A 19671-nucleotide genomic window follows, 5' to 3' on the forward strand; every position below is an offset into this window, starting at 1 on the left:
GCTGATTGTGGTGCCAGGTGTTATAGTTAGTTAATTTGTGTATTTGTTAGATGCAATTATTAATTACGACTTGTCATATCAGTACGAAGCTAATTCCCTAAAAGGAAGCGGGTATTATTTTTTTGCAAATAGATTAATTCGATAATCGTAACCCATCTCTAAGTGTTAGCTGTATTTCTCCAGCAATCAGAATGTTGAGATCAAGAGAACTAATAAAAACGACTGATATCATTAAATATTTTAAACCTTGAAAAAGGCTTCTTAACATATTATTGAATTTGTACCGCTCGTACCCATCGAGCCTCAAGTCTCAGGCCGGGCTTAGATGACAATTGATTAAAGAAAGCAATGAAACCAAAGGGAAAAGTAGGTGTAGTAGTGACTATTAAAATCTAAAACTAAAATCGTGGTTCTGTAGATTTTAAACTCACGCAACATTATGTCAATTAAGGCGAAGGGTAAACAGAAAACATGCAAACAAGGTGTTTTTAGACAAGTTTTGTGGTGAGAATATAGGATTTGGAGCTATGAACACTACTTTATCCTATTACACACACCCTTAAGTCTTACTTGTAGGTTGCTAATGCTTATTGTTGGTTAAAGTTAGCACTCCAAAGCTATTATGAACTATCAGTTTTCTTTGCAGTTAAACAAGTTTTTTCTCGGCATCATGCATTTGTTTAGTATACTACTATCATAAATTTGTCCTTACAGATTATACTTTTTTATGTAGGTACATTTATTCAGATTAGTAATCAATAATGAGGATTGTAAGCAATTAAGCAGTTTGCGCCTGTTAAAATGTTACATTTTCGACCTAAGAAATTTTGAAAATATTGACTTTGTTACATAGGAGCCGTGAACTCATATCGCTCAAGGTCGCCGGCATTTAGTGTCGCCTTAATTTGGAGTGATCACGTAAGTCGAACAGATAGCAAATTTAACTTCACAATAATTCAAACTATCCAGAATCTGATTAGCTATAAAGGCATAAAAGGCATTTATTTTCTCAAAATTGTTTCCTTTAGATTAGAATTCTTTTTGATATCATTTTTAATATACTAAATACTTCTACCGGTTCCGATATAATTAATGGCGCTCTGAGAGAGAAGATGCCGCGCAAGAAACTCTCCCAGCATTATTATTTTGTGCTCATTTGAATAAAATATACAATATTGTACTGCAATAGTAATTGCTATAAAATAATCACAATCTAGTCCCAGGCTGTCGGATCACTTAGATGTTCAGCTGTGGAGTAGTAGGATTTACGACATAGCCATTTTTTAATAAAATATTTAAATTTATTGATAGTTAATGGCTGAACAGTGGCTAAGACTTTATTATAAAATTGTATACATTTACCCTTAAAGCTAATATGTATCTTATGCTGTTATATGCTGGATTGATGAATTCGCGTGTAACATGGATTGAAGGCTCCGTTAGCAATATAATAGTCGGTGCAATGCGGATTTTTGTTTACAACGTCACGCTTCTGTATACTAGTAGGTACATATCATGTGACCCAGTCATCGGCATCGGCGCGGTAACTATAAAGAATTGAGATTTAATGAATTAAAAATAAAAGCAGCCTATTATTATAGTTGACTTTTATATTGAATTCGTGCTTTACGGAGAAGTAATGAATTATAACAAATATCCGAACGACCGAGCCTCACTCGGATTTTTAAGAATGTACAAAACTTGTACAAAAAAAGTAATAGGACATCTGGATTCGAACCGGGGTATTCTGCTTTCCGGATCACCCAATGCCCCATCTGAGCTATTACAGTCTTGTACTCGTATATAGTGGCGAAATTTACCTTTGTATTCTAATGTTATTGTAGCTGTTTCTCATTAAAACACGGATAAAACTAAATTTTTTTTAAATTGAAGCCTAGCTAGATCGATTTCTCGCCCCCGAAACTACCTGTATATTATGATGGGCATATAGTTCATCAGGGTCGCTCTAGACACCTTTATCAAAGTACTGCCTTGCAACAGGATCCAGTGGGAGGCTCCTTTGCACAGGATGTCGGCTAGGTTATGGGTATCACAACGGCGTCTATTTCTGCCTTATTGCAGTAATGTGGCATTATTGTGTTTCGGTTTGACGGGCACCTTAGCTAGTGAAATTACTGGAAAAACGACACTTAACAGGAAACGAGCGTATTTGTAGTGCCGATCATAATTTTTGGGTTTTCAGGAATCCTGAGCGGCACTACATTGTAAATGGCAGGGCGGTTCAATTACTATCAGCTGGACGTCCTGCTTGTCTCGTCCCTTATTTTAATAAAAAAAGTATACCATGTCTACCATTTTGGCGGTAAACTTCATACCGACATCTGTGACAAAGACTATCTTGACTCATTTCATCTGAAGTCCTCCTGAAAACGAGATCTGGAAAGTTCTTGAAACTTCGGGTTAACTAAAATAAAAATGTAACAATTACGCAAAATTTTATGGAAATACACAGTTTAATTTATACGCGTTTTAATCCTTTAAGTGCTTTATTTAAATGTGGAACCCTCGCGTTAATCAAAGAAAATACTAAGTTCATATGTGTTAGAGTTAACATATATAACACAGTTTAGGTTTCATCATATGAGTCCGTAAAGAGGTTAGAGTAAAGAGGTTTTGCTTTTTCTGAATATAATTTCTGAATATAGGTTATATTTTTGCGCAGTTGGAAAGTCGCGCAATATTATAGATAAGCAAAGCGTCATTCTATCAATGTATCACATTGATAACAAACAACCGTATAGCACGGATGACTGATACGGGAATATTTTAATCTGATAGTGTAAATATGAACGTACTATATATTATACATACTCGTATATCGGTGCATGATCCGATCAAGTGCAGAGGGATTGTATTAAGCATGTGGCAAGTTACAACCTTGGTTTGACCGCTCCTGCAAACTAGCCTCTCGCCAACAGCAGCAGGCTTGGGTCGATGCGGTGGTATCTAATGATGTGAATACCAGCAAGTATTCCTTATTTCCCTGCATTCTTTTAAGAAAAGCACTATATACGCTTCGGCGGGAAATGGCAATTGCCTGTCTCGTATTTAATGAAGTACTCGCCTGTGTAGAGCTGTAGCTCGGCCTTCAAACTCATGCTCGACCTGCAATTGCCTATTTCCCGGCCTTTGCAATAATGTACTATTATTTAAATGTATAACACTCGCGTCAATCAAAGAAAATAATAAGAAATTACTTGCCTCGCGTAGCCACTTAAAAAAACTGATTTACATAAATAATACTGTAAAATAACTAATAAAATACGTGTTAAGACCTACAAATATAATTCAAGTATATAAAGAGTTTATATGTATATAATGTTGTACGAAAATAGTAAAATCAATCATATTGCAGGAACATTTATAGTCGAAAAAAATTGAATTGATTAGAGATCACATAAGAACATAGTAAGCGGCTTTATTCTAAAATTGTATGTCCCTGAAGATATTGTGTATTATACGGAGTAACTAGTAAAAGCAACAAAAAATTCTACACAGTACATTAGTAAAAATCGCATTAAATCGGATAAGAGACCATATTATTTCGAAACCAATTTTCTCGATCCTATTACATAAACACATCGTGTACAATTTGTTTACTTATTTTTGTTTAAAACTTAGTGTTTACTCAGAGCATGTCAAAGATTTCATAAATATATTTGAAGCTCCTTTAAGATTGGTGTTTCAAGTAAAATACAAAATCACTCATGAAAAAAGCTATGTCCATTTATATCCTATTACACAAGAAAAGTTTAAAAATGTGTATTTTATATTTAATTTTGATACTTACAATTGTTTTTTAGTTGCGGCTTTTGAAGGCGATGATAAACATCAGGATGACTTTTATCAAGACTTTAGTCTTCCAGAACTTAAAAATATACCAGTTTATATTGACAGTAAGGGCACTGTAAGAGACTTTGATCCAAAAGATAGAGGAAATAAAGAAACAGAAAGTGAAGAAAAATTCAAAGAAACAGTAAAAAAAGATATCAGTGATACTTTACATTACGATGATATTAAAAACTATCAATTTGAAGATAACAGGTCAGAAGAAGAAATCAGTGAGGGTTTCAATAAGAAAGATAATGAAAATGAAGACTTTCAACTTCTAAAAGGTGACGATGACTTAGCACCTCCTGATGATGAAAAGTCATTAGAAGATTTTATGAAAGACTATATATCGAGTCAATTTCCTTCAGAAAATGAAATATTAGAGGAGACGAGGTCAATATTAAATGAAGATGTGAATAATGATTTTAAAGACATAGCTATACTAGAATCTAATTCTTCTCTTCCTTCTAACATCTACGGTGAGACAACAAAAATTTTAAGTGAAACGACCAATAAATTTGATGACCTCAATGAACCAATAACAGACAAAATGGACCCCAAGCAATTCGAAGAATTCATGGCTGATCTTGAAGAACTAGATTCAGTAAGAAGTAAATTGGGGGATCAGGTAGACAAAACCCTTGAAGAAACTAACGACTATACGTCTGATGAATTTGATTATTATAAGTCAAACGAACAAAATGATTACAATATGATTGAAGATGATTACGAAGACATGAAGGAACTTTTTCCAAACAAAGATACAGAAAATAAGGAACTACTTAAAGAAGAGCATAAAGAAAACGGAGAACTAGTAACGGTTTTATATTTAAATGATGCCTTGTTTGCAAACTCCAACGATGTTATGTCTGAATCGGCTACTACAGACTATGTAAATGAAAATGATACCAAAATATCAACACCTACAACAGAAGCAACAACGGAAGTAAAATCAGTTGAACCTAAAGGCTCGTTAGCAATGCCTGATATTGACGAAATGAATGACACAGATTTAGATGATTTTTTTGCGAAATATTTTGAACAACGAAATGCCGATGTAACGCCCACTAACACTATACAGATAAGTTTAAATGTAAATGAAACGACAATTGTAACATCACCCAACTATCCTAACAATTATCCTACCGGAGAAATTACTGACTACATTATAACAGGAGACGGTGTGGGTATAGAAATGAATGTTACAGACTTTTCTGTTAATGGTTTCATAGGAGATTATCTTCTTGTATTACCGGGTAAGTTTACATAATTGTGTTTTAATAAGTAGATCATTACTCAATATTTATAACAAACAGATAAAGTTACGCTAGTTGCTAGATATGCAGGCACTTTTGACTCTCTAAATCTCCAACTCTTTCAGTTTGACCTTCGTACACATACTCGTTTACAATATTAGACTTGTCTTGCATGTACTAAAAATAGTAACCGTCTAACAGTAAACGAGAGTAGAATTGAAAATTCCTATGCAAAAACAAGTTAAACTAGAAAGTTATTACCATTACTATATTAGGGTTTAAAGTATGAAATTGCCGATTAGTACTGAAAAATTTATATTAGTTTTTTTTAATTTTACATATTTATTTAATCAAAATAATAACCATTACTATGTATACATTTCTGCAATCTAATAGAAAGGTCTTTATGAATTTGAGATAAAACTGTGGTGATATAGTTTCGACAAACTGTGTGAAAGTATTTTGTACTGCCTCCTGAGAAGAAAACTTTTTATCTCATAGAAAGTTGTCCAAATCACGAAAAAATGGTAGTGCGAGGTCGGTGCTCAGTAACTCCACGTGTGACGTCGCCAAATAGTCGATCACTCACCTGGAAGTGTGCAACAACTTGTCGTGGTGAAGAAGGATCCTACCGCGAAATCGTTTCTTCGTTAGTTTTCCCAAGACAAGTGGCAAACTTTGAAGTAACTGTTTTTCGACTCTCTAAAACAATTGTCGCGTCATGACGTATCCTTCCAAAGAACGAGGCTACTACCCTTTTACCACACTTCGTCGTCTCTTCACTTAAGTTGGCAGCCCCCCGAAAGGAAACACCCGCTGAGCAGAGTGTCTTTTGTTTTCGGGATCATACAGCTTTGATCACCCGTAAGTATGTCGAACACAGCATTTGAGTCATCTCCGTTTAATATTTCAACAATTTCACGGCTCCAATCAACAAGACTGTGATCAATGTTCATGGAATCTTATACACTTGACTCATACCGATGCCTAAGCTTGTCCGAATCTGCTGATAGGCCATAGGTCTTTTTATTAGTCTCTGTTATACCCATACAACGCTAATGTTATTTTCAGTCGTCGCCGTAGAAGGCCGTCAGTTGTTAACAGTGGCACAAGATGGGGCTTTATAGTTACGCCAATCGCAGTCTATAATAACTTTCTTGTTGACTTAACTGACATCGAAAGTAATAAAATGTAATTGCACGAAAATGGTCAATTTTCAATTTGCCCCAAATTGTAAAGAAAATGACAAATTAATGAAATACAAATTCAATAATGTTGGCAAAGAGTTTCATATTTTTGAGCTTTTTATATAAAGGACAATGGCGAAATTTTACCTGACTATAGGAATAACCGTCTAAGGTTAGGATAGTTACAAAAAAAACTTCACTGATAGATTGACTTGTTAGATAAAATTTTATTGCAAAAGGAACCGGGGAAATAAATAAAATATTTATTTCATTTTCACATTAAATGCTGTCACAACGAAATCATATCCATTATAAGTTATATCAAGGAAAGCTATCTGTCAATATGACTGACAGCGATGAGCGAATGATCAATGAGTATCTATACCTAATACTAATAATATCTATCAATTATAGTTACCGCTGTTGTGTTGTTTTGTGCTTTCTATATATTAATAAGTAGTTTCTATTTTACCTGGCTTGGTTTTGGACTTGAATAATATCTTTCTCTCGTTTTAAACTCTGAACCTCATTTTGAACTACTTCAGCTCTCCATTACCGGACTATGATATGCCCCACGATTTGGTCTAACGTACGCTGTTTATATAACAATAAACAAAATAAAATATTTTGCTTGTTTAATTTACTGCTACCTACTTCTACAAAATAAGAACTTGGATTGATAAAAAGACATTAGGAAACTAGGTACTTATTTTACCAGTTTTTTTAAGATTATAAAAATGGAAGTAGTTAGTTTAAAAGTCGACCCGCGCCTTAAAATCGGGCGTAGGTTAGGTATACTTTAGAAGTACCTACCTACGACTATGGATTGCGCATTTGACTTCCCTCTTATAAAATTACTTATAAAGCTATGGACAACCAACTCTGGTTTGGTGAAAATAAACTGTTATTGCCATTGCATCAAGTAACAAGTTACCATTTTATCATAATATAATACTCAGAGTTGTTGACCGTAGACAGTTTAGTAATTAGGTATTAATTAACTATTTGCCTATGGTTACTAGTTCCTATCCTTAAAGATTTTTTGAATTCGTGTTATTCAGTGTTATTGTTGTTGGAACATGTTAGTTAGAATATAATAGATAAGTATACTATAGTTAGAACGGTAAAGTAATAAACAGAAAAACCTAACCTAAAAACTCAAACAAAATAATCATTTATTTTTCCAATATCCCGGTTCTAAATTAAAAATGACTTATGTCAGTAGATGCAGAAAATTATAGAAAATTAATTAGTACACGTCGGTTCTTGAGACGCTACCATTCAATTTTAAATATTTTGTAGTATGAAACTTCGCCATTGTTCTTTAAGTTTATTTTTTTAATTTATTGTTAACAAGTGTCCTGTTCTAAAAATTTTCAGTGTCACCCTCGGAAGACGATTCGAACTATAGTAAAATATAATCTTAAGTATTTTTAAGGTCGCACCGATGATAAAGGCTCGGATGGAATACTTTTCTCTTATGGACTGAAGACTGAACGGAAACTGAGATACACAGATGTGGACAGAATGTTCATGAGGTTTGAGGCGAACCAGGGCATGGCGTTTCAAAGAGGTTTTAGTATTGGCCTGAAAATGATATGTGAGTATTAATTGTTATTCTCTAATCTTTATAAAACTTTTATATCAGTATTAACACTATAACAAGCTTTTGCTCACGAATTGAAATCTGTGAATAAGCTTAACTATATACAGGTGTCCCAAAGTTATGGGACATGAAGGGAAAGTACCTTAAATATCGTAGATAGGGTATTTTACTAAAAGAAGACTTTATGTTATTTTTAATAGTTAGCAAATTCTGCATTCAAAGATTTTCTAAAAATTACTTGCCTCGTCTGGGAATCGAACCGAATTTAATTTAAAAAGAACACCCCTACTTTTATGATTTGTAGATATGAGAAAGTAGTCAATTAAGTGGGTATTTTTTTGTAAATTAATTAATTAAATGCTCAAAATGTGATCCCTCCTGTCTTACGCAAATCGCCAATATTTAAATGAGTCCGCTGCCTCTTGATTTTCTTATCATTTTATGGTGAATACTCGATATGATATGGCACAATTCTGTTTGTAACTCACCCACATTCTCGTATCGCTTTTAAACTAAAACTATGCTATAAAGTATTTTAATCATGAAGTGGGTACTTTATTTACGAATAATCAATGCTATCTGTGTAATGATAATCTCTGATTTTCGAACGTCGTCGTCGGCAATGAATAACTTTCTTGAAATTTGACTCAAACATTTTACGTTGCTCCTTTCTTTTAAAATAATATGTACTTGAGAATAGTTATTAGTTTTTGGCCATTCTTTCGATTGGCATCATAAAAGTAGGGGTGTTTTTTTTTACTTTTAAGTCGGTTCGAGTCCCAGACGAGGCAAGTTATTTTAGAAAACCTTTGAATGCAGAATTACTAACTTTTAAAAATAACATGAAGTCTTCTTTCAGTAAAATACCCTATCTACGATATTTAAGGTACTTTGCCTTCATGTCCCATAACTTTGGGACATCCTGTATATTCTTAATTAACTCAAGCTAAAGATTCGGCCATATTTTAAGCCTAATATTTCAATACTGATTAATGAGGCTATAAAACTTTCACAAATCGTGTATAAAAGTGTCACTTAGCATTAGTTTAGTGTTTGTTCTTGTTATTTCATCATCGTGATTAAGAGTCGCATTTTTCCGCTTTTAATATGATAAAAATGTTTACTTAATTTTTTTCGGTATTGCATGGGACTGAGTGGTCAGGCTTAGTTTTGTAACGTTGGCTCGGTAAAAGTCAGCTCAAGACGACTCAAGTTCCTTTGTTTGTAGAAGCACTCCTATTATCTTTAACATCTGCCGCTGTAGTATATCATACTTTGGGTAACGCATCGCCCTAGGCTGTTTCTCTAATAGTAATAATTAAGCATTTTGAATGCCTTATTAAAATTCAATTCGCAAAGTTCGTACGTATGGTTGTTGCTTGTTATAATTTTAGTATACGTTGTGTAAAGTTCTAGACGATCTTTTATTGCCATCATTTTCATTCATCATGTAGTCAAACTGCATATTTTCTACGAATATTAGTATGATGATGAATCTGAGATTTGTGAAAAATTAATCATTCATGTTTTTCTACTTTAATGTGTTCATGATAATAATGCTGGGAGACAGAGATCATCTACTTTGAATAAAAATATTTAAATTTATGATCTAAAATATCGGATTTTGCAAACATATAAAAAAATCAGTAGATCCAAAGTTTGACTCGTTTTTCCAGACAAATACAACATCAGTTCCTTAAATAAGTGCCCACTCCTTTAACGATGGCCAAGCTCTTGCATTTCATCAAAATAAGTGCCCACTCCTTTAACGATGGCCAAGTTCTTGCAATTCATCAAAATAAGTGCCCACTCCTTTAACGATGGCCAAGTTCTTGCAATTCATCAAAATAAGTGCCCACTCCTTTAACGATGGCCAAGTTCTTGCAATTCATCAAAATAAGTGCCCACTCCTTTAACGATGGCCAAGTTCTTGCAATTCATCAAAATAAGTGCCCACTCCTTTAACGATGGCCAAGTTCTTGCAATTCATCAAAATAAGTGCCCACTCCTTTAACGATGGCCAAGTTCTTGCAATTCATCAAAATAAGTGCCCACTCCTTTAACGATGGCCAAGTTCTTGCAATTCATCAAAATAAGTGCCCACTCCTTTAACGATGGCCAAGTTCTTGCAATTCATCAAAATAAGTGCCCACTCCTTTAACGATGGCCAAGTTCTTGCAATTCATCAAAATAAGTGCCCACTCCTTTAACGATGGCCAAGTTCTTGCAATTCATCAAAATAAGTGCCCACTCCTTTAACGATGGCCAAGTTCTTGCAATTCATCAAAATAAGTGCCCACTCCTTTAACGATGGCCAAGTTCTTGCAATTCATCAAAATAAGTGCCCACTCCTTTAACGATGGCCAAGTTCTTGCAATTCATCAAAATAAGTGCCCACTCCTTTAACGATGGCCAAGTTCTTGCAATTCATCAAAATAAGTGCCCACTCCTTTAACGATGGCCAAGTTCTTGCAATTCATCAAAATAAGTGCCCACTCCTTTAACGATGGCCAAGTTCTTGCAATTCATCAAAATAAGTGCCCACTCCTTTAACGATGGCCAAGTTCTTGCAATTCATCACTATCAGATTACGTTTCGTTCTATTATTCCTTAAAAGTAAATATTTTTCCTCAATGAGACGTTTATTTAATCTTTTGTTGAAATATATTATTCCAGCCCCCAGAACAGATGTAGTTGATGACATAGCTGAACCAGAAGCAGCAGAGTTCCCGCGTTCCAACGCTACCCTGTCTATAAACATTGGGGGCATCGCCCTGAGCCCCTTTATCACCATCAAGGAGGAGTTCACCAGAATTCTGGCTGATATGGCAACTATGTACATCAATGCTAAAGGAATCGATGCTGGAATATCCGATACGTAAGTTTTTCTCTTTATCAGGGCAACACTAGGGGTCTTATGTGTGTACCAATGCCTATATTTTCCGTGACTTCTTCGTAAATTGATTTGACTTAAGTACGGTAACCTCAAGATCAGACCTTACTAATACTTCTACTACTAGTATCTGCTGGTTTTCAGTTTTACTTAAATTCTTTCCAATAGATTAAATTTATTTATTTTTAATTTTTTCTATTTAGTTATCGATTGCTTATATGTGAGTAGGTGGCTTAAAGAATGTTACAAAATGATAACAGATGGCACATCTTATAAACATTTATATGCGTTATCGTGTGTTAATAATATTGTTATATTTATATTAACGGCTATAATGTCAACAGAGATTGCACTGTTAATATTTTATCATAACATTTTTGTTAAAACTATAATAAAACAGGTTTACATACAGCATAACTTTAACATTTTTTTATTTAACTTTGTTAAGTTATCCCCATGATTCGCTAAATTCGCAGTTATCTGTTAGCGACTGTGGACATCGATCAAACGAGTTTTAATAATTTAATACTATTTTAATTTATTTGCTTTTATCCAATTTTCTTTTAAGATTTTATGGAATCATGCTTAAGACTTAATTATTGTTTACCAGTTTAAATATCTTCTCTATACTGCGGTCTCGAATATACTATGACAAGAAAAACAAATATCTGTGACAAGCTAGGAAATAAAATGTATACAATTTAGTTTATAAACATTGGATTAACAAATCAGAAAACAGTTCAGTCTAATGATTATGGTCAAAAGATTAGCCAAGTAAAAGAGATCCAAGTAATATAAGCATTGAGAGAGCGATTGACTTGAACTTTCACGATGCTTATCACCAACAGCTCCATATATCGTATACTTATATATTTCTTGTCCATATTAGTAATGGATGCGTTAGTAAGGTGGAAATACATGTGAATAAAAATTGCATGTAGTGTGTCGGCGAAACAAACGTGTGTTTTACGTGAATACGTGTGTTTATCGGTATTTTCATAGCGATATCTTATATAGTTTTCGTCCAATGCTTCGTCGGGCATAATATTACTAGGCAGGGGTATAACTATTATTGGTATCTTCAAAGAGGGCAGAATACACAATATTCATAATCCATACATATATAGACACACTGACGTTGACACTGTCGTTCATACACTCGGGCATCTTTATCTTTTACGTTCCCGGCACCGCTTCACTATGTGATATGTCGTATGGTGTTTTATGGGTATCACCATATTGCTTTTAAGAAACTCTTTCCAAGTATTACTTCTTCTTCATTATCTTCTTCAAGAATAACTTCTTTATTTTTGGTTATATTTGGTAATTATTAGTATCTATTCTAAAGGTTGAATGTTATACCTTAAAAGAGAAAAGTGCTTACCCCTTTGTTGGGTTTAATCTTTTTACTTTAAATATACTCATAGTAACGATTTATTAGATTCTCTAGCTAACGAATAGTATAATCGAATTGTGTGATGATAATATTATGTAATTATTTTCTCCTATTAGAATATTATCTCGAACACACTTACTTGACATTTACAGCCTTTCCCAATATTCAGTCTATCTCTTACTTGAGATAAAAATTGTAACTATCGTTGACTTTTCTGTCCCAATAATCTTATCGACGGTAACTCACCTTATCCGTATACGCCGTCTGTCAATGGGACGACGTATACGACGTCCCATAAGCTATAGCTTACGAGCTATAGATTTTTGTATGGAAATTGCAATTCACGCGTCCCAATAAAAGGCGATAAGAACGACTTTTCGGGTATATTGGGACAGCTTCAGATTATTGACAGCTAATTACTGACAGTAGAAGGTAGTAATTTATCTCTATCTGTAGATAGTATATTGGGAACGGCCGTAAGTCTGTGAACCCCGTTCACTATATATAAATACAAAACACCGTTCACATTATAAAAGTTCGTATTTGATATATTATAATCAATTAGGTAAAAGAAAAAACTATATAAAAGTTTCGTTTAAAGGTATATTTTAGCGTCCGTATCCGTAAACCAAAACTTTGGATTAAGTAGGTACAACCGTATTTAAGTCTGTAAAACAAGCAAATAAAGTTCCAATTAAAAGTACGTACCTTTATTATCTTATTGGCAACAGTTCCAATATGTTACAGATAATATATTTTCAGCATAATAAAGCGAAATAAAGTCTCTTACCAAAACTTTAACACGTATCGGATGCGTAGCACGCATGCGCCAAACGGACGCAGGCGCGTTTCGTAAACGTCATATCTATTTTAGTAGCAAGCCCTCGTTCAATACAAGTAAACCGTGCCGCGATCGTAAAATCAAAAGCATCACAGTCAAACAGACCGCGTTCCTTTCCAAACGTTCAATAATTGGCTAAATATGATCCAATTTGAAACCAAACAAATATATTTGGAGTTCAAATGACATCGATACAAGTACGGCAATGCGCAAACAAATCGATTCCTGTTCTTCCTGATGCCAAAAGTTACAAGATATAGTGTCGACATTGAACGATGGAGCCTTTCATTGATAAGAATAACTTCGCTTTGAGTGCCATGGCCACGGTCGCGATGCAGATCCTATTCTTCACTATAGCATCACTGTCTCAAAGCGACAAAGTTACAGATTTCACCGGAGGAGCGAACTTTATTATTATTGCATTGTTAACATTCTTTCTCGGACAAGGAGGTAACACTTTAAAAAGTTACGACAGCAGACAACTTATGGTTACTGCGTTCGTGTGTTTGTGGGGGGTGAGGCTGTCCGCGTATTTAATCTACAGAATCTACCATATTGGAAGAGATAAACAATTTGAAGATCGTCGCAGTAACACGCTGAGATTTGCAGTGTTTTATACTTTTCAAGCGGTCTGGGTGTACGTGGTCAGTCTTCCAGTTATAATAATTAATTCTGCTCATCATTCATACCCCAAAGCACCAAAAACGATGACAACACTTGACTCGGCTGGAGCCGGGGTATTTGTCTGTGGATTACTCATCGAAACGTACGCAGACTTGCAAAAATTTGCCTTCAGGCAGGAGCCAGCTAATCAGGGCAAGTGGTGTGACGATGGCCTGTGGGGTTTATCCAGACATCCCAACTATTTTGGTGAAGTTGTCCTGTGGTGGGGTATATTTATAATCTCCCTGAATGTTATTGAAGGGGTTGAGTACATTGCAATATTATCACCTCTATTCACAACAGCTATCATATTATTCTTATCTGGTATACCGTTGCTAGAACGTACGGCTGACGAGAAATACAGAGACAACCCAAATTATTTGTATTATAAAGCATCAACGTCACCATTCATACCGATTCCTCCTGCATTTTATGTGGAAGTGCCAAGATTCTTGAAATGTTTCATTTGTTGTGAATATCCTATTTATGATTATACACGTGAAGAGTTTTCAGCACCGACAATTGTGACTGAGACTACGAGCATATCGATGGTCCAATCTCAAACATAGCTGTTGAATGCCGCACGCGATGGCGTTGCGGCTAAAGAAATAAAGGGATCAGAAAAACAAAGTGATCAGAAATTGTGATACATAGTTGAGGAGCGACCTCAGAAAAAATTGCCAAATTCGTTGCCACTAAAACACAACAACACGTTAGATATGAATCGATACAATAAACAAATGGAGAAATTAAGGAAAAGTAAGAAACTTGCATTGGATTTAATTGAGAATAGTAAGGATGTACTAATTGAGGAAGATGAAAATATAATTAAACGTATTAGATTAAGGTCTCCTGAGGAATCAATTGAGGTTCCTTCTACTAGTAAAGTAGATAAGAAAACACCAAAAGAGTTTGTTAAGTGTGGAAAAATAACTTTCAGCACAACTGCAATATTGCATCACTATCCGCAAATGAGTAATTGTGGCACAGAAAAGCTAAACGCGAGATCATCTTCTACGAAAAGAGCTGAAAGTAGTACGATGAATGTAAAATTAGATAACAACAATGTATCCGAATCAGATAATGTAGAATCTGATGTAACTGTAGCACAAGTTGAATATAACTATAATAATAATGATACTTTTATTAGAGTTGATAGTGTAGAACCTTTAGAACCTATAGATATTAAAAAACCAGCGGAAGAGAAACTCCTATGAGGCTTAGCATTAAGTTTCCTCCGAGAGAAACGGAAGAACTATTAAAGAACCCAGTAGAGTGAAAAGGAACATATCTTCATAGAAATTGTTATAAATTACGTAAGACTGGACACTATACCTGAGTATTATAGATCAAAAATTAGATGTAAATACCTGTTATAAATTTAAGTGAACATATTTCATCGTTAACTATAATATATAGTTATATATAGATGACTATTCGAATCCGTCTGAAGTATTTAATATTTTTAATGTCTACGTAAGTATTATCGGTGTTAGGTGATGTGAAGATGTTTATGGTGAGTTTTTATTGATGTTAATACGTATATTGTAATCATAACTTAAATGTGCATTAAAGTCTTCAATGCTTGGTCATTATTGTTTTACTTTAATATTTTCATAAGGTATTTACAGACACGAGAGTAATTTGAGCTAATTTCACGATCGCTAAGATACATAATACTTTAAGTATATCGACAGGAATTCAATTAATTAGTAGTTAAAATCTATATTCATTTAGATTCGTTTATAATTAGCTATAACCGGTTGAAGTCAATATTTGAGAAAAATGCGCTAGTATATTAAAATCTGTTTGTCTGTTTGCGATATACTCAAAAAGTACTTAACTGAATTCTTGATTTGGAAGGTTTAGATGTTTTTTTATGACATTATGGGACTAGACGAACAGGACGTTCAGCTGATGGTACTTGATACGCCCTGCCCATAACAATGCAGTGCCGCTCAGGATAGTGGCACTACAATTGCCCTCGTCACCTTGAGACATAAGATGTTAAATCTCATTTGCCCAGTAATTTCAGTAGCTACGGTGCCTTTCAGACCGAAACACAATAATGCTTACACATTACTGCTTCACGGCATCCTGTGCGAAGAAGGCTCCCACTGGTAATGGTTGGAATATGACGATGATTGTTAAATATGTCGGAAAAAATCTTTCGTTCTTCTACTAAAACAGTGCTGGTCTACATAAAAATGTCACTCTTGGTCGTTTTAAGTTGAGTCCCACAGTAGCTTAATTAGCGACGTGTAAATCCGGTGAGAGCGGAGTTAATTGTAGACACAAATACAAAGGCTTTGTAACACGTCTCTTGACTGGAGTACTATATTCTTTTGGGTACTTGGCCAAGGCCCAGAGGTAGCGGCAATGCTTCCACTGTTTCGTGTATTCAGCCATGCACGAATCTTTAGATAATAAATTACTGATTTCATTTGAATTTCTACCAAAAACTGATTTAGTTTAATTACTCTATTGAGATGTTTTGTTTTATATTTTCATATTGAAAGGCGCTTAAGAAGGCTTTTGGCATGAGGCAAAACTGAGGCAATGTTGGTAGTGAATATATAAATTGTATTTTGTACTTATGTGTTTAGTCATGACTCATCAGTTATAGAGACTATTTTATTTTATTTATGTCTCTAAATAAGATTGTTAAGGATATATATTCATATTAGAAGATACTTCTAATACGATTATAATATTACAACCTTTTTTTTATTTTTTTGTGAATTTTATATTAACGTACGACCATTTTATATTATAAGTTGCAACGAAGTTATCTTCGTTTGAGGGGTGAATCTTAGTGGCTAGCGATCCTGACTACCTAGCTATAAGGTTCCTTGCAATGTTTGTTTCCGAGTCTTGGATGTCTGTTTATGTATATCGTGTTGCATATTATATCGTTGTCTGGAACCAATAGCTGGCTATGGCTAGCTCGATTTATTTCAATCAGCATAATATATAATAAATAGGTCAGGAAATATTCCGTCTATTGATTAACCCATAAACAAAATGGTAAAGCTAATAAGTTCGTCGGGATATTCTTTTAGTGTAAAAAGGAGAAATTTCGCCTATTCCATGGCTTTTTTTGGTTCTTAAAGTCTATATAATATTGTGCATTTCCTTTGACGCTTTGACCTCCAGGTGAGCGCGAATTGGCAATCGCTCGCGATTTCGAGACCCAGTATACCCAAGTGACTCATTAGGGGAAGTGTTGTCGAAGAGCGATACGACGAATGAGTTTTTGTTTGTGGTATACACGCAAAATTGAGTCTTTTGAGAGGACTCCACAAGTTTCTTACGGCACTGGTCGACGATTTCCCGAGAGAGAGATGCATGGCCCGTGAATACGGTATCTCCGTTACTGTTATCCGCATAGCAATGCATGTTGGAGGAGGCCAACATATCATTGATATGCAGAAGAAACAGTATAGGAGCTAGCACACAGCCTTGGGGAATACCAGTGTTCACAGGCTTCGGGGTTGAGCAACAACTGTCGACAACGACCTGTGTGCCGCGCCCTTTGAGTTAGCTGGTGGCTCACTTGCATAAACCCTCGGAAAGCCAAAATGGTTGAAGTTTTCAGAAAAATGCGTTGTGCCGTACACGATCGAAGGCCTTCGTTATGTCGAGACTAACTGCCAGGCCTTCTGCACTGCTTCCGATCGCTGCTGCCCATCAATGTGTTAGATATACCATAAGATCGCCCGCCGGTCTCGCAAGCTGGAAGAAGTGCAGGATTAAGAGCACTTGCCCTATGCAAACTGTGGAGCCCCTATCCGTTAGTAATATAGTTTTGTAAGAAGATCGGTCCTTAAAAAAATTTAACATAAGATTAAAGATTGCTATAAATCGTTACCTAACTTAGAATTTCTACTAAAAGCGAGAGAGATACGTGGAATAGTTGTTGCAATGATAATCAAAAAAATATTAATATACAATATTTTATTTTTTAATACTGCAACAGTGTCTTTTACATCTCATTGCTCAAGTCAATATATACGCGCAACTTAACAGCCTTGTCTGTCACGTAGAAGGCACTATTTTTTGAAGTGAAATCTTTACGGCATTTTTCACTTTTCTTTAATGGCTATACAATGTTAAACTCGCCTCACTACACGTGACCTGATCGAAAATTCGAAAAGAAAGTCGTTGAAATTATGGTTCAAAGTTGATTTATCTGAGAGATAAACTTTTTAATGTAAAATAATTGTAATAGTTCTGAAGTGTTAAATTTTTTATGTAATATAAAATGTCATTTTTGTGTACGATAGCGCAATAAATTAATATTGTATTTAACCACATAAATATTAGTACTTTTATACTGATAAATAAAGTAATTCATGCGAAATTATTCCCTAATCATTCCAAACTATTCAAAAATGCACAACCTTAATATTCATGTTTTCACTTCTGCCCGAACTCCTTGATTGCAACTCTTGTTTTTTTTTTCAGTTCTGCATATAGTAGGTACCATTAAACGCCTAAATGCCCTAAGCAATTTCTAAGTTAGCTTATGCGCCAGCCTGGCACTGGATGGAAGCCTATTCCTATTTCAATATGTGCATTTTTTTTAAATCTTAATTTATAAGCCACAACATCAAGTCATGTAAACATTAAATTATCTGTTGTCACGTGGAGTTTATAACTAATATAAACGCTCGTACTGGCGTCAATGACCTCCCGATCTCACGTCAGTCACTTAATAATTTAAATTACGAAATAAATTCTTATTCCGCGATTAAATTACTTGCAAATATATTACTGTGACAAAGAAATGTATCGGGTTTCAATTTCACTGACAATTTACTCTACTTCCATCAAGAAATTTACGAATGAATAACTAATGAATTATATTTATTTCCGTTGGAATTTAAATATGTTATGTATTTACATTCCTACGAATGTGTCTGTGAATGAATCGAATCTGAAACCCGATATATTTCACCGGTCGACTTACAGAGTGTCGCCAAGCCAAAGCGAAAAATACTTTTTATTAAAAACTAATAAATGTAGGTATGCCACAGAATCTTTTGATGTGTTTTCAGCCATTTCAAAACGTCAAAATTAACTTAATATTTACGCATGTATGTAGGACTAATGACAAAACAATAATCAAATTCAAATTTTTATTCAAAATAGGATGTGACATAACTTATTGAAAGTAAAAACCACCACCCATTCTTGCCTCAGAAATGAGCAGAATGGGCGCAACATACTCAGCGGGCTTTTTTTCATCAAAAAATATGTTTACAAAGTAATATTGTACAATTCAATTTATTATTCAATAGCCTGAGGGCAGTTGCTTGATATTTTTAATTATAAGAACTACTGACCTTCTAAACAATACCATACGTGTAAGGAGATGAAATTAAATGAATTTAATCTTATTAGTAAGCAGAAACATACAAAAATGTATCTATTCGTTTGCTTATGGCTAACATCCCTACTAATATTATAAATGTGAATGTAAGTTTGCTTGTTACGCTTTTACGCCGGAGCTACTGCTCCGTTTTTGATGTAATTTTGTACAGCGATATGCTAGAGCTAGGGATAGGACATAGGCTACATTTTATCCCGGAAATATCCATCGGGATTTGTGTAAAACTGAAATTCACGTCGAAGAGCTATAACTATTCAAATTCAAATTCAAATATTTTTATTCAAAATAGGATTTAAAATCACTTATTGAACGTCAAAAACTACCACCCAGAGAAAGAGAGAGACTGCCTCAGACCTGAGAAGAATGGGCGCAAGAAACTCAGCGGGCTTTTTTTATTCCTACAGTAGTTTGGTTTGCCATAGCAATCTTCCTCGAAATAAGATGCATTTATTATGTTGAAAACGGGAGCGAAAACCGGAACCGGAACTGGAATAGGACATACATGATAATCTGCAATTCCAAACTTGCTTATTATTTTAAGAAACCCTATATCTACGCGGACGAAGTCGAGGGCATCAGCTA

The 19671-nt window shown here is 34.5% G+C and overlaps 2 protein-coding genes across 3 annotated transcripts in view; both read left to right on the plus strand.

The window, feature by feature from the left end:
- The window catches only part of LOC126972953 (uncharacterized), a 34332-nt gene that overhangs the window by 5175 nt on the left and 9486 nt on the right, over positions 1 to 19671 (plus strand). For both annotated transcript variants that reach the window (XM_050820050.1, XM_050820049.1), the window contains exons 2-4: positions 3825 to 5108; positions 7734 to 7895; positions 10578 to 10779. In XM_050820050.1, the coding sequence (XP_050676007.1) occupies positions 3825 to 5108; positions 7734 to 7895; positions 10578 to 10779 (1648 nt within the window). The remainder of the gene's footprint in view (positions 1 to 3824; positions 5109 to 7733; positions 7896 to 10577; positions 10780 to 19671) is intronic.
- LOC126973003 (uncharacterized) lies at positions 13047 to 14415 on the plus strand. The gene has a single exon (XM_050820128.1). It carries the CDS (start codon positions 13307 to 13309, stop codon positions 14261 to 14263), a length of 957 nt encoding a protein of 318 aa, XP_050676085.1. The 5' UTR covers positions 13047 to 13306; the 3' UTR covers positions 14264 to 14415.

Source organism: Leptidea sinapis, chromosome 28, assembly GCF_905404315.1.
Source record: "Leptidea sinapis chromosome 28, ilLepSina1.1, whole genome shotgun sequence".
In the NCBI taxonomy this organism is placed as follows: domain Eukaryota; kingdom Metazoa; phylum Arthropoda; class Insecta; order Lepidoptera; family Pieridae; genus Leptidea; species Leptidea sinapis.